The sequence below is a fragment of the Crocuta crocuta genome, unplaced genomic scaffold (genome assembly GCF_008692635.1).
Source record: "Crocuta crocuta isolate KB4526 unplaced genomic scaffold, BGI_CrCroc_1.0 scaffold141, whole genome shotgun sequence".
NCBI lineage: Eukaryota > Metazoa > Chordata > Mammalia > Carnivora > Hyaenidae > Crocuta > Crocuta crocuta.
Window position 1 is genome coordinate 4,736,298 of NW_027527951.1, and position 16,875 is coordinate 4,753,172.

At 37.7% G+C, this 16,875-nt stretch overlaps 1 protein-coding gene across 8 annotated transcripts in view; it reads left to right on the top strand.

Moving 5' to 3' along the window:
• The window catches only part of EYA1 (EYA transcriptional coactivator and phosphatase 1), a 169,265-nt gene that overhangs the window by 9,222 nt on the left and 143,168 nt on the right, over positions 1–16,875 (top strand). For 5 of the 8 annotated variants that reach the window (XM_077752479.1, XM_077752484.1, XM_077752485.1 and 2 more), the window contains exon 2: positions 13,723–13,800. The exons of 2 other annotated variants lie outside the window; for them this stretch is intronic. In XM_077752479.1, coding sequence (XP_077608605.1) covers positions 13,723–13,800 — 78 coding nt within the window. Of the gene's footprint in view, positions 1–12,166; positions 12,182–13,722; positions 13,801–16,875 lie in introns of all 8 variants that reach the window. One more of the 8 variants, XM_077752482.1, reaches the window with a different exon arrangement.

Here is a 16,875-nt window from a genome sequence, read left to right on the forward strand (position 1 = left end):
CTCTCCTGCTCCGCACCCCCCCCCCCCCCCCGCTTGCATGTGTGTGTGGGCTCTCTCAGTCTTTCTCTCTCAAAATAAATTTAAAAACTTAAATGTAAAGAAAATGGCAAGGACAAGGATATATACCTACTGCAATGCAAAGCCTCTATATATGTATATATGAGATAAGAATATATGTCATCCTATATATCCACCATTGCATTGATAATTCATTCAAGAAAGATTTTGTGATTTGTGTCTAGAAATGTACCAAATATCATCTTGCCAAGGAGAAGTTTACAGTCCACTGTGACTTGCAGACCTATAATCAGATGACCACTGTACTTTATGACAAGGGCTATATTATGCGGAGAGGTGGGGACCTAATTATGACTGGGGTGGTTGAGGATGGTTTCTGCACTCAGGTAATACTTAAACAGAGTTGAAGAAGAGGTGGAAAAACACTGGGTGCCAAGCCAGGAAGGAAGAGAGAGCATGGATTGTTCAGCTGTAGCAAAGACCTCCCTAATCCCAGGGGTGGTGTGTGTGTGTGTATGTGTGTGTGTGTTTGGAGAGGGACATGCACACAGTGCATGTGCGATGGGGCTAAGGCAGTAATCACCCAAAGCAAATGAGGAAGGGCCTTCCATATAAGGTTCAGGAGTTTGAATTCAGTCCTGGGGGAGCTGGATGACTTGGAGGCTCACAAACAGGAGAATGATATGATAGAGTCTATGCTTCAGAAATACATCAAACGGTATCTTGGAACTGTATTCAAGGGATGGTGGGTGGTGAGAAAAGATTCTGGGTGAAAAGCTATGCGGACCTTTTCATCTGACCTAATATACTTAGTTTATAAACGATCATTTTAGTACAAATTTACATCTAATGCTTGCCTTAAGTGGAGGATGCATAATACTAAAAATATAGAAAAGCAGTATTGCATGGTGGTGAGAACGTGGGTTTTGCAGTCAGACTAACTCTGGCTAAAAAAAAAAAATCCCAGTTTTGCTATTTATGAACCATGTCATGTGGGTTTGAGAGGCAGCAGAGCAGGGGCTTAAGAGCTGGCCTTGCAGCAATGCGGTCAGCTCTGCCGCTCCCCAGGTAGCTGGTGTGATGCTGAATAATCCCGGAAGTGCTCCGTGCCTCTGCTTCCCAGTCTCTAAGATGAAGAAAGTAACAGTACCCACCGAGAGTGCTTGGGTAGCTCAGTTGGTTAAGCATCCGATTCTTGATTTTGGCTCCAGTCATGATCTCATGGTTTGTGTGATCGAGCTCTGCAGAGCCCCACATCTGGCTCTGCCCTGAGAACATGGAGCCTGGTTAAGATTCTCTCTCTCTCTCTCTCTCTCTCTCTCTCTCTCTCTCTCTCTCTCTCTCTCCTTTCTCTGCCCTCCCCCACTCATGAAGGCACATACTATCTCTCAAAATAAAAATAAATAAACTTAAAAAAATTATAGTACCTAACTGTAGGGTTGCAAGGATGGTTAAATTAATTGGTAAAGCACAATGTGACTCCTAGGCAGTGCTTAATATTTATTGGTTATTATTATTACTATAATCATCATCATCTATGATCTCTGAGCCTCTGCTTTCTCCATTGTAAAATGGAGATTGTAGTTTTATCACGGTATTATAGCAATGTCTCTTTAGAATACTAAGCATAGTCACTAGCATCTACTCTATATGCTCAAAAAATAGCAGCTATTATTAAATAATTATAAATGTTCCATTAAAAGAATCTACTGGGACTGCCTGCTGGGTCTCTGGTGGAGAAAGGGGATATTTTCTTCTTTGATGTCCCTCACATTGTCTAATGGCTGTTGCAGGTACTCTGAATACCTGGGCTCCTTAATAAGTACTTGCTCAGTTAATATATAATAAAGGTAGGGTTTATGTCTGAGTATTCCTGCAAATTGGTGAAGAATGGGGAACTATTGGGAAAAAGCATAATCTGAGATATAAATTTGGTGGGTTGATTACATTTTAGGCAAGTAAACCATTTTTCCAGATTGATATGATTGAGGTTCTGAGTCCGAGCCAGCTCATCTGCTTCCAATCTTCACACACTAGTTTATTTTACCATCCGCTAATTTGCAGCATACACTCATACACTTTTATTCAATGCCCTGGGATTCTGGGACTTTTCCTATGGCTGTGCCGTTTTTGCTGATTGTTCAGATTTCCATCAGAGCAATGATTAAGGATGATAAAGGCCTAATTAGAAAATGTTTGACTTTTTACTTTTCAAAGACTTCGTGAAAGCTATGGTAAATCAAAGAAATTTGAAACCAGTTGTATGACCTTAGGCTAGTTTTGTAAACACCCTTAAAATGCAGTTTCCTCATCTTTGAAATGTGACAATTATAATATTTTATAAAGTTGCCACGAGGAGCAAAGGAAGTATTGTTTGTAAAGTACTTAGCACACTGTCCAACATAGAGTAGGTACTCCATAAGGATAAATTTGTATTTAAATTCTTCCTTTTTTCTAATAACATTCTACTGAAATATTGCCTAGGTCATTGATTGAGAATGTTCTAATTCTTAATATAAGGGCAATCTTTTTGTACTGTTGGGTCGTGCTTCCGTTAGTATAGCAAGCTAAAAGTAGTTAGATCCCACTTTGGAATCTAAATGTAGGTATATCTTACAAGCCATTAAATGGCACATTTCAGGTTTGTGTACTTCATTATATATGAATCTTTGTTAACAGAAAAAAGAACCAGAAACAAATATGAATTCTAGCTAATGGTATGAATGGTGAAGTATTGAGAAGTACATTATGGATGCAACTTCTTTTAAAACGTGTGGAAAATAAGTTTTATGAGAAATAGGTATGGAAAAGTAAATAGAGCAGTATGTTAATTGTGGGATTTAAGCAGTTGGTTTATGGCTATTTGCTGTATACTTCTTTTAACTTTTCTAGATGTATGAAAAATGCTATAATAAAACACTGGTGAAAAAAGTGAGCCTACAATACATTTATTTATTTTTCATAACATTACAAAACATTTATTTATTTGTTTTTCATAAAGAGTTATTCCAGATTCTAACAGAAATACAAAGAAGTATACAATGCTACTGCTGACTCAAGGCGCTCACAATGTGGGTGGGGGAGATAAGACTTTTTGAAAGTCTAGGCAAATAAAAGGTCCTAATATGTCAATTGGATTATGAAGGTGAGAATTTTCCGTGTGTGTCTTTCGGATCTCCAAGAGTTGTGGAGCTGGTGCTGAGGTCAACAAATTTTTCTGTGCAAAAAGCATTGTCTGTAGGATGAGGAAATTAACAGGCCACATTATATTTCTCTTCACCCAGGACATTCTCTTTATTAAAATACACATTTTCCTGTCTGAAATTTCACAGTAGGTTTTTGTCATTATGCACTTAATCAACAGATTAAAAGTTAGACTGTCACTCGTGTTCTGAAATATTTCGGTGTTAGAAAGAAGGCTTCATTCTCAAGAAGGTTAGAAGCCACTGATCAAAACAAAAGTGCTCTCAGAGTTTGGAAAAAAGAGCTCTTGAGCGTGCTGAGGTCTGGCCAGGCTTCAAGAAGGAGATGGAATCTGAGCTGAGTGTTGGGAAATGGGTAGAATTTGAATAGGTTGAGAAGAGATGGAATGCATTCTAAATGAGGGACCAATCTGAACAAAGGTAGGATAGTTTGGGAGACTCTGAGGAGACCAGTTTAGCCGAAGAAGGAATTGATAGTAGATAAAGTTGGAAGGATCAGCTGGAGTTGAACTATGGAGGACTCTGAATACTAGGCTGAGGAATTTGGACTTCATCCTGGAGCCAGTAGAGAAGCCACAGAATATTTTGAGCATGGGATTGATATGGTGAAAGTGTTTTAGGTATTAATCTGGCAGCAATTTCAAGGATAGATTGGAATGGGAGAGAGATGAACAGTAGTACGGAGGTTCATGCCGTCTGCTCAGATTTTATGTGTCAGGGATCTGAGCCAATGTGGCAAGAATGAGAGTCACAGAAAAGGAAAGTGAAGTTTCAGGAGACATCTCAAAGGAGCCATTCTCATTTACCATGTGGCATTTCTTTTACTAAAAGTAGTTAACAGGTCGGACCTCTACAGAAGCCGTTGCATAGTGCTGCTCCGATATGATCCACATGCCACACTTCCTGTAAATAGCAAGTTTTAAAATTGACTAACATTTCCTGTTGGCCATGTATACATTCAAGTTCTAAGTTTAGCCTGTATGTGTTGATTTGATTTTCATAAGGTCATATAAGGTATGATATTTTGACAACCTAATATTTTTCTACCCTCTTTTAGGCAAAAGAGAATGACTGTAACTTTAAAAATTTGGAGGGATGATCATCAGATGCCAGACTATAGAGCCAATATACACATATAATTATACACATTGTCCAAATGTGAACTCAGGGAAAAACACATACTTCATGGATCTATACATTGTTGGTAAAGAACAAATAGTTAAATGGCTACTTACAATATTTAAGGTATTAATTTAATTCTATGTCTTTAAAGTGTCCTATAAAATCTGTAAATTTACAAATATTACTGTTTCCCACTTTCATATTTCATGTAATGATTTTATTCATTCTCTTCACATAGGCCTTTGGTGTCCCCTCCTGCTACCATTTTCAGTCATTTGACATAGTTTTCAAAGACCTACATTTCCACTTCTGCCTCATGGTTTGAGTAAGAGTACTCACTACATCCGTGAGTGATATTGCCATTGAATCCAAACAATAATATAATGTTATGGTGGTTGTGCATTTATTTTGTCCTACAAGTTTACATGTGTTACCTGTACAATAGTCTTGAGCAGTGATAACTTTGAAAAGAGTTCTTTTAAGGCTAATGGATAGCAATAGCTAAGATTTGTCTTTGAGTGCCTATGCCCCGTGCATGATTAAATCCATGTAATTTGTCACTCTTTTGAGGATCCAAGCAGGGTCCTCTTTCAATATATAAAAAAGCCAATGATTGATGCTATTTTATGTTATCTAATCTCTTCTCCAGAGAGTACTTTACTAATGACATGTGTTCTGTAAGTAAATGAGAGGCTTTATAAGCACCTGCACATAAGTTGAGTGATAATTGGGGAGGAATAAAATGTCCTCTTATGTTTAAGCATCTATAGTATTGTTAATTACCCTATACAATGTGCCTAGTAGTATGAAGTCAATTGTAAATCAGCTGTACATTTTTACCTTTATTCCCTCAATGAATATTGAAATCCAACTATGTGTCACATATTGTATTAAGTTCTGTAGAGGTACAAAAAAGATGTAGTTCTTACCATAAAACCATTTATAATATGTTAAAATGGATAAGACAGAAATGTAAAATGAGGTAGAATAGGATGTATTTTTCTAAAGGAGGTACAAACTCCTATCTAGTACCTCATGGAAAAGAAAAATAAGTCCTGAGTAGTAGATCAGGCAGGATTTAACAAGGTATATATGACTTTGGTTGAACCTTGAAGGAATTGTGTGATTTAGTCAGATGGAAATTTATAGAGTGTTTAATGTTGGAGAAACAGGCATTAGCAAAACCATGGGTTTGAGGATGCATTAAGGATCTCAGTAGGCCAGTTTGGTTTAAATGTTGAATATATATAGACCTGTGATTCATGACCTATAAAATGGGATAATGGTGTCACACACAGGAAAGTTAGGACAATTAGATGTAACCATGTATTTTGTAATACTTTTATATTCTTATAAGTTGCTATTTGTTAAACAGGGACATAAAGCCAAAAAAAAAAAAAAAGAAAGAAAGAAACAGCTTGGTGTTAGAGTTGGGGGGGGGGGCTTAAAAACCTAATAAAGGGATATAATGAATACCTTAATTCAGAAGGACACGGAGATGTAAAGACCTAAGAGCAAGGAGTGACTCACTCAAATCTAAGCTATGGAGAGATCAGTATCTCTGCTCAAAGTAGAAAGAGTAGGGGCTGAAAGGCCAATTACCAACTTTTGCAAGAGAATAGATATAAGATAATTTGGATAGTAGCTGTAAAATTAGCAAGAAGATGATTGGGAAAGATTATAATAGAGTGGTGGCAATTATAGACATGGCAGTAGGGTGTGAGGAGAGGGGATCTGGGAGAAACTGGGGTGAAAAGGGAACTTTCAGTCTAGAAGACATGACCATTACAAAGGGATAAAATGAAGATTTTACGTAGGAGTAGGTTGAGTTTGACTCTGATCGAGGCGAGGGCATTGTGTAATTGGGATGTGGTTCCCATGACAAAGCAGTGCAGGTAGATAGAGATTTGGGAGTCATGTACATGAAGATGATTTTTTAAATGTGTGGCAAGGAAAGACTAGAGAAATAGGTAAGAATTGCATAGAATTATAAAACCGCAGAGCAGGCAAAGGGAAGAAAATCCAGAGAATAAGATAGATCCAAGGGGGAAATGGGGGAAAGTTGCTGTGTTGTATTGGTCAATGACAAAGAGAGAGAAAAGCCCATTCTGTGACAGAATTAAGGAAAATCAGAATTGGGAAAAGTTTGACCTGGGCAATTAGGAAAGTCCTTTTAGTAAAGTAGTAGCTATAAAGAGATGATGGAAAGGATTAAAGAGAGAGTAGATGATCCAGGTTTGAAGGCAAATTTTTAGGAAACTTGGTGATGAGAAAAGGGAGAGAAGTCTCATGGTTGAGAAAAGAATGTTAAAAATTAAGGGAAACCTGCTTTTTTATTAAAGGGTAGTGGACACATAATGTGACCTGAGTTTTAGGTGTACAACATAGTGATTTGACAAGTCTCCACGTTATGCTGTGCTCACTGCGAGTGTAGACACCATCTGTGACCGTACAACACTATTACAGTACCAGTGATTATATTCCCTGTGCTGTGCTTTTTATTCCCTTGACTTATTTATCCCACAGCTGGAAGCCTTTATTTCCTACTTGGCTTCATCCATTTTGTGCATGTGCCTCCACCCCCACCCCTCCGGCAACCATCAGTTTGTTCTCTGCATGTACGAATCTGTTTCTGCTTTTTTTTTTTTTTTTTTTTAGAGACAGAGTGGGGGAGGGGCAGAGAGAGAGGGAGACACAGAATCCAAAGCAGGCTCCAGGCTCCAAGCTGTCAGCACAGAGCTGGATGCGGGGCCCGATCTCACAAGCCGTGAGATCATGACCCAAGCCAAAGTCAGATGCCCAACCGACTGAACCATCCAGGCACCCCCCTGCTTTTTGTTTTTGTTTCTTTTTGTTTTTTAGATCCCATATATAAATGAAATCATATGGTATTTGTCTTTCTCTGACTTATTTCACTTTAGCATAATACCCTCTAGGTCCATCCATGTTGTCCCAAATGGCAAGATCTCCTTTTTTTTTTTTCCTGATGATTAAGTATACACACACACACACACACACACACCTGTACATATACACACACGTATACACATACATATATGTATATATACATACCCAGATGTGGAATTACTGGATCATATGGTATTTCTATTTTTAGTTTTGTGAGGAACTCTCATACTGCTTTCCCCAGTGGCTGCACCAATTTAGAGTCCTACCAACAGCGTCCAGGTCTTCCCTTTTCCAATATCCTCGCCAGCACTTGTGATTCATCTTTCTGATTCTAGCCATTCTGCCAGGTATAAGGTGATACCTCAGACTTGTTGGTCTTTGTCAATAGAAGAGAAATAGCCTCTCAAGATGGAATTATTGAGAATTCTGGGAGATCACATAATGGAGTTTGGTTGCAAAGGAGATATGGAAGTGGCACCAAGAATAAACGTGTAAAAGGTTAAATCCGACTACAGGAAAGGAAACCCCCACTGAGATTAACCAGGAGGAAACTGAGAGATGTTGAAGGAAGATCATGGAAAGATTTAATGTAGCTTTAACATTCTTTATGAAATAGTTGGCTAGGGCACATACTGAAAAGGATGGGGTATGAGGTGAGGACCGGACGCTTGAGGTAGGTAGAAAAGACTCCATAGAAACTATTTCAGGCACAATAAATAGAAAAGGGATCGTCAAGCAAAAGGATGACTCAAAAGAACATGGAAAGCATATATTTTAGCAAATTTGGTCATCGGGCAAATTGTGGCTTCACCTTCCATGCTCAACAATTCAGAACAGCAGTTGGAGAATGAAAAACAAGAGCTTGCCAAAGCTAGGATTAAAGCTTGGTGGGGAGAAAAGAAAAAAAAAGATCCTTGGAAAACATGAGATGACACAGGACTCTAAGGTAGAAGCTCTTGGTTCCAGACTGGGCTGGTGAAGTTGGAAAGACATGACATTCTCATGAGCAAGTCTAGTGCCAGTGCACAAATGAAAAAAAAAAAAATAAAAGGTGACATTTCTTGGAGATAATGCAATAAGCAATGGTAGTACTGAATCCTTGAATAACCAAAATGAAATGAAGGTAAATCTCATTGAGAGAGAAGAGATGAAGGAATCATAAAGAGTGGTAGAGGGATAGAGGACTGGGGTTTTGATGCTCTTGATCATTATAGTAGGAAACAGAAAAGAAGACCAAATGTACACCAAGAAAAGATAAGTTATACTATTATAGTTTAGGAAAAAGTTACAAAATATGCTTAGATACTGCTGCTCACCTGGGAACATTCTTCATAACACAGAGGTGAGCTCCTAGTCCAGTAGGCAGGGCTGTCCTTTGGTAGTGAAGTTGCTTTAACTGCTCCCATATTTATAGTAAAAATTTACGTAACCAAATGGAGTCAATATTTGTGTCTCTCACCAGCCTATCATCTTTATGGAGATTATGTGACCCCAACATTTAAACTATAACCAGAAGTTGCTTGATGAGCCCAGAGTCATGCCGTAATGGTTCAGTTGGATAATCTTGATAGCTAATATCCCCAAGCTCCATTGGTCTGATAGATAGGTCTCTACTTAAATTTATTGAAGGAATACAGATTTATCTTTTTTGTGGGCAAGTTACAGTATACTTCCCCTAAACAGAACTAGAGAGAGGCCCACATTTTCTTCTAGAATCCTCGATCATAATTGCCATGTACATCATTTTCTCCCTGCTAGCCTCTTTCTTCAGATAGAGTATACACAGATTGTAGTGACCAAAGTACAGGTGTGCCTCCTTATCTGTAGTTTTGCTTTCCGTGATTTTAGTCAACTGTGGTCCAGAAGGTAGACAGTCTTCCTTCTGACATATCCTCAGAAGGTTAATAACAGCCTAACACTATGTCATGATGCCTACATCTTCCACCTCACTTCATCTGATCACTTAGGCATTTTATCATCTCAGAAGGAGAGTGAGTACAGTAGAATAACATATTTGGAGAGAGAGAGACCATATTCACATAACTCTTATTACAGTATATTTTTCCATTGCTAAACTTACTGTGCCTAATTTATAAATGAAACTTTATCATAGGTATATACATATAGGAAAAATCATATAGTATGTAGAGTTTGGTACTGTCCATGGTTTCAGGAGCCTTGGAACATATTATCCACAGATGAGGGGAGACTACTGTACAAGTTTTCTTCTATAATCATGATTGGTCCTGCCTTCTTAAGTTACATTCAGGTTACTTTGATTTGATTTTGGCCATCCTGAGGAAAATGGCCTCGTGTTAGGTCTTAGGCAAGTCGCTTGACTTTATATTCTTAATTTAGTTTTCAAAGGATAAACTTAACTTTAATGTGAAGCTTCTATATAATGGATTTTGTCCCATAAGAAAGGCTTTGACTTCTTCTAATTAAAGAGACACTGTAATGATAAAGTGACTATACAAGTATGACCTCTGGACCTAGCTAAATGATTTCAAAGCATTTCTCTCTTTCTCTCTCTTTGTTTTATCCTCTCTTGAGTATGTTATCCCCACTTAACAGATGAGGAAGCTGAGATACACAGAAATTGAATAACTTTTCATACTGTTAATAACAAAGCTAGATTGAAATTCAATGTGTAATTCCAAAGCTGGTGCTTTTAACAATCTTTATTTGATATCGCTCCCTGGTACTACTCTCAAGAGAAAGGCATTTGGTGTAGCAGAATCCTGCTACTACTAATGATGATGGTAAATATAGTTTCAGCTCCTACTTTAAGCCATGTACTTTGCATAAATTTTTATGAATCCTTACTGCATTCCTGTAATGCAGTTATCATTTAAACTTTGTATATCATTAAGGTCAGAGATCAAATAGCTTTTATAAAGTCTTAAAGTGGATAACTGGATTCTTAGACTCCAAAAGCAAAGCTCAAAAATGTTGATAGATGGGAGTTTATGGCAGACCTGGGGAGTAGCATGCTGGCCTGTTCAGTACAGGCCTAGAGAACATGGTTGAGCAAAGAAGTTGGGGGGGAGGGGGCTGGGGAGGGTGGTGGATTGTGAAGATGAAAGAGGCAAAGGAGAGTTTCTGAATATTTACAGATGAGTAGGTCCTTAAGGTATCAGATGGAAGATTGAAGACTTGGAGTGGTGAAGAGAGGCTTTTGAGTGGGGGCAAGAGAATAAAAATTGCTGTTTTCTAACCGACTGAAATCTTGTAATGAAGGAAAATGTACAGTGGAGATAAAAGAATCATACAGTTATTTAGAAGAGAACAGAAAATTCATAGATATTTCTTTTCAGATGGCTGGCTTAGATGGGATGATTGTTCTCAGATGTGACACTACCTTAAATCTCTAAGGGTTAAACCAAAAATTCAGGATGTGGTTTTTTAAACTCAAAGCCTTGGAGAGGTGATCTATTATATCATCTATGGCGTATTTTATAAATCTGATAGTTCTGGTGAGGATAGGTAGTTTGGTGACTGGAGATCCATCTTGTCTTTTTAACTTTCTGGTGGGTGTATGCTTGGCAATAACAACTAGGGAAGTGGTCTCTCTTTATTTGGCTTTCACTCAGAAACTATTTTCCATCACAATAAATCTTCAGTTTCTTTAGCATTGCGTCCCTAGTGATCAAAGTATTCAATTCCAGTGCCTGATAAAATCATGAATATCTTGGTAGTTACTTTATATACATCCTCTTCTTTTCAACAGTGAGCCTTTTAAAAAAATTGGATTCATTAGGAAAAGGGAGTCCTTTATTCCTTAGTGTATAGATGGGTATATTTGAACAATGGCAAAAGGTAATGTATTTGGGGCCTAAAAGAAAAAGTATCCTCTTCCTTTCCTCCTTAGTGTTAATGGAATTTCAAGTATAATTGAATGTGTCTCCTGGGAGTGAAAGCTGTATTTAATCAAGCTAATAATACGGAGAATAGCTAGGGTAAGTCTTAGGGGTACAAGAGTGGGTATGGTTTTGGTATCATTAAGCTCTCCCCAATTTTATCATCCAGTCTGTAGAATCCTAGAACTCCGATGTGGTAAAGATTTAGATGTAATCTGGGCTAACATCATATGCACTGGAAAATTTCTTCTTCACCATTTTCTCATGCAGGTGAAGGTGGAGCTTCTACTTGAGATCCTCTAGTGAGTGCACTAGCCTGGAAGTGTTAACACTCTAGAAGGATCTGGGCTGCTAGGGTTTTCTTCCATCTCTATCCACAGTGTGTGACACTATGCCTCTGTTTCCTTACTCTGTTGTAGAGTAGTGCTAGTTATTGAGAAGTGCCACATATCGTCATCTCTTCAAGCCTTGGGATTGAAAACATTCAAAAATAATTCCCATTTCTGCCACTTACTGTGTGACTTTGGACAATTTCCTAGTCCCTTTGCTTTCAGTTTTTGTGCATGAAGCAAGAAGACTGTACCTAACTAGGAAGTTTGTAAGTTGTGCTCTGAGACCTTCTTGGAGAATTGTTTAAAATGATTAATCATAATGTCCATAGTATAACAGTAGTAGGTACTTTATCTGACCCATTCCCCTGGGGTCTGATTCTAGTCTTTGATCAGTATGTGGTATTTAATTTAGAGTTCAGATCCCTGTGGTCTGTTCAGTACAGAGTGAAATAGAGCTATTGCTTTATAGGTACAGGGTGCTGTATGAGTTGTTCCTTCAGGGAGAAAAGCTAGGATGTGGACAACTGGGTAGGAAACTTTGGAGCTGTGTACCAGCAGTGGAGGACCTGCTTTCCACAACCTGTGTTAGTATAATGAAGAGCAAGATCATTAGGTTCCCTGGAGGTGTGAAGAGAAAAGGGAAATACAGGCTTATGTCAGAATTGAATAGCATCAACTAAGACTTCCAACTCCAAACAGCTGGTGAAATAAACAAAAACTTCAGTTACACTATTGTTTGGTCTACATGAAAACAATCAGTTGCAGTGATTCCCATTAGACTCACTGATTTTATTTTTCTTTTGTTTAGAGGCAGTCTAAATTAATTTTTTGTAAGTATCTGCTGCAGCTATTTATGATATCTACTTGAAAACTACTCATTATGCATTATTAAAAGATTCAAAGGTCATAGAGGGTGAATTTGTTTTTTACTTGATGTTTATAAGAGATTATCAATGCTGAGAGAAGGAAAAGCTGCATTTTCTCCATCATTCTTTCCCATTTCAGGATGTTTTTACTTGTTAGAGAAGCCACCCGAAATATTCTCTTTGTAGGACTTTCATTTTAGGAAACATGTTACTGACTTTTAAGTAGCCCCTAAGAGCTTATTGCCCTCTTTCTGGAAACCCATTAGTGGGAGTGTAAACCTTCTACAAAGTGGGGTAGGCAAATTCCAATGATAGCACTTCACCAGTTGTTTCTTTCTTTTTTTCTTTTTTTAAAATTTTTCTAATGTTTGTTCACTTTTGAGAGAGACAGAGGGGCAGAGCAAGGAGACACAGAATCTGAAGCAGGCTCCAGGCTCTGAGCTGGCTGTCCGCACAGAGCCTGACACGGGGCCGGAACCCATGAACCGTGAGACCATGACCTGAGCTGAAGTCAGACGCTTAACTGACTGAGCCACCCAGGTGCCCCCTTCACCAATTGTTTCTAAGAAAAGCAATAATACTGTCTTCATTTTTTAAAAAATCCTAAACCTGAGGAAAACGGCAAATTTTCTGAAGTGTATGGCTTATCTGTTTGATAGGGGTCAATAATACCATGACTATATCAGTGGAGTGGATTGCTTTCATTAACTTACAGCATAAGTCTAAATGTGTTTATTTTACTGCCCCAAGGGGCTTTACTAAAGATCATATAGGTTTTCGACAAACGGCTATTGGCTTTATTTTAGAATGGAAAACTTAATTTCTGCTTCATTTACATTTAGTGTGGTTTTGGTACTAAGTGTTGGCAAATCGGCAGCCAGATATGGCTGAGTGGTAGTAATGATCCATTAAATTGAGCACTCTGTTTTTCAGCTGTACTACATAACCAAGAATGTGTGTGTGTGTGTGTGTGTGTGTGTGTGTGTGTGTTCACAAGTGCATGCATGTGCCTGTCCTTGAGTATCATGAAAATCTACCCTTTTGGCTCTGTTTGGTCAAATGGCTACATACCCAAAGAATTAACCTCATGTCTGCATCATATAAATTTTAAGATATAAGTTATTTACGAGTACACATTTCAATAAATATATAAGGTAATGCATTTAAGTACTTTTGAAGTGTTTGTTTTTAAAGAGTAGCTTGACACAATGGATTGTTAACTTAGGAAGAAAGTAATTAACATATGTATGTTTTTTAAAACTGCTATTACAAATAATCTGAATTATATTCAAATACTACAAGACTGGCTTTTAAAATGATTTTCTTGTGACTATTTTGAATGTTAAAACTTCTCCACCATGCCTTTACAGATAACTATTAATTGGATATATGATATATGTTGTTTATTTTGTAGTTAAAACAGAGCCAATGAGCAGCAGTGAAATAGTTTCAACGACAGCAGACGGGTCTTTAGACAATTTCTCAGGTTCAGGTAAGGAATATATATTAGATTTTCACGTTAATACACAACATAATTTTTCTTAGTTAATTGAAACCATTAGGTATATCAAGTGTATATCTATGTGTATATGCATGTGTGTATGTATTATATAAATGTGATAGAGCTTTATTCAGAGTCCCATTCTTACAGTTCTCTTGTTTTTATCCATTGTTATGAAATGCTTGCTGAAAATATTGATAACTATCCAGAAGACAAAATCAAAAGGGGTTTTTTTCTTTTCTACTAAATTATCTTTATTATGTTAATGACTCCTTCCCTTTTTCTCTCATTTGTATGGTTTTTCTAATCATGCAAATTTAGTTAGGCAGAATTTTGCTTCTGATAATCTTTAAGCAGACTTACCAAACCATCCCCCTAACTGTCATGTCAACTACAGATCTAAATTAAACATTAAACTTTATAAATTAAACTTTATAAAGTCAGCTTTCAATCCTTAAGTTAGTTTTGATGTCTTTCACACTAACAAAGTCTGCCTCCAGCGAACAAAATACCCAAGTTTCACATCTTTGTTAATGAAATTACTGATAGGAAAGTGATTGTGATATTAAAGTAACTGTGAGGTTGTGATTATATGTTTGCCAAATTACCCAGATTGTACTATTTCAATAAAAAAATTGTTTCTATCAGAAGTAATTCTTAAATTTTTAACCCTTTTTCTATTATTCGCTTTGTTTTTAAAACCTCTCAAATGGAAATGCTATACTTCTATAAATTTGTGATTGTCTTACTCTAGCTCTCAGGATCATTTATTTAATACATACTACAACTAAAAGGAGTTATACATAGATGTAACATGAAATACAAATGCATAACCGTTATACTTATGATACCAGATGGAAGCAATAAGGAAATAACAAAAACGTGGTATACCCATGAGTTCTTTCATAAAACACTTGCTAGAACCAGACGTATGCCAGAGAATGTGCTTGGTGCTATTATGGATTCATAGGTATATGAGAATGGCCCTGGTTTGGGGCTTAGTGGGGTGAATGAGAGACCAGATCATCACATTACAGTTGGATATTTCCAGAGGGGGAAGGACAGATATCCTCAAGAATACCCAGGAAGGGACCCAAAGGAGGCAAAGTTGGGCTGGGGTGGTCAAGAAAGTTTTCCTGGAAAAGATGCCTTCACTCAGCCTTAAAAAATGAGTAGGAATAAAGCACTCAGCGTAGGAGGAGGAAGAAGACCCGAGTAGAGGGAAGCTGGACAGATGGAACATTCCATGGGAAGAGACCGAGGCACAGAGGCACGGAATTTAGAACTGCCAGTGGTTCAGCGTTCCTGGTGTGTATGGTGTGAGCAGTGATGCCATGCTGCACAGGGTCAGGATAGAGTCTGAAGAGGCATATGCGTTCCACTTGATGCTTGCATTGTGTCCTGAGTACAGTGGAAGACATCAGAGGAAGGGGGTTGCATGATCGTATTCACATACAGAATCCAGATGTCACAGGAGGGAAGGAGGCCTGAGAATGAAGTGGAGAGACCAGATAAAATCTTTTGGCATTTAAGACCTGAGATAAGGTGCTGGCAGTGGTATGGAAAGGTAATGTACTAAGAGGTACTTGTGAAGTAGAATTTATGGCATAGTAACCAATGAGCACAAGGGGTGAATGAGGCAGAGACAGGTTAAGGTGACAGAATGCAAGACACACATGACTGAGAAGGAAAGGTGATGGCTTCCCTCTGGGGCATGTTGAATGGGAGGTAACATCCACTCAAAGATGTCAGAGCTTGGGAAAGATCTGGAATGGAAATTTTGGAAGTGTGCAGAGTTAAAACTAGTGGGCTATAACAGGGTTGAAGATAGAATCCAGGGAAGAACAATCTAGAGATGGGCAGGGGATAAAGGGAAAACACTGATATTCAACTGGGGAAGAAGGAAGAGGACTGAGTTGGAAGTGAAGGCAGGGAGGGAAGAATTTTAAGGAAGAGCTGTCTATGTGATAGATTTGTATACAGCTATTAAAAATCGGTTTGAAAAAACTTAACAGCATGAGAAAATGTTAACTATACCAAGTGAAAAGCAGGTTACAAAACAGTAATATGCTCTGTATAATCCATTTATTTTTAAACATTATGTGTCTTTGTATATATGTATATAAATGGTAGCTTTCTCTGGATATAATAGAATATAATTTGAATTTTATTCCTTCTGCCTTTTTTCAAAAATATTCTTAACAATGTATGTGTATAGCATTCATACTTTTATTTATTTTTTAATGTTTTATTTCTGAGAGCGAGAGAGAGAGACAGCATGAGCAGGGGAGGGTCAGAGAGAGAGGGAGATACAGAATTTGAAACAGGCTCCAGGCTCTGAGCTAGCTGTCAGCACAGAGCCCAATATGGGCCTTGAACCCACAAACCGTGAGATCATGACCTGAGCTGAAGCTGGACGCTTAACCAACTGAGCCACCCAGGCATCCTGCATTCGTACTTTTAAAAAGTAGTAATTTTTAAGTGTAAGTTTACAGTTCTGTACTGAGGAGTTTTTTTTTTTTTTTTTTAAGTATCTATGGATACTTAAAAATGGATAATATATATTGGATTGCTATTTTTCCTGATGTTGATAACCTGTGGTAAAGGAATTTCTTGTGCTTAAATATATACACTGAGGTAGTAACAAAGGGACATCATACCTACAACTTCAAAAAAAAAAATGAGATATACATGTTTATACACACACACTTATATAATGGAAAAGGGAATAGAGAATTAAGCTAATAAGATGTTATCATTTAGGGAATTGTGATAAACAGTATCTGGGAAGTTTTTTCTACTATTTTTGCAACTTTTCTTCAAGTGTCAAGTTATGTCAAAATAAAAAATCCATGAGAGGGGCACCCAGATGCCTCAGTTGACTCTTGGTTTGGCTCAGGTCACGATCTCACTGTTCACAGGATCAAGCCCCGTGTCAGGCTCTGCACTCACAGCATGGAGCCTGCCTTGGATTCTCTCTCTTCCTCTCTCTCTCTGCCCTTGTCTGCTTCTCTCTCTCTCATAAAATAAATAAATATCCTTTAGAAATAAAATATCAATGAGAAA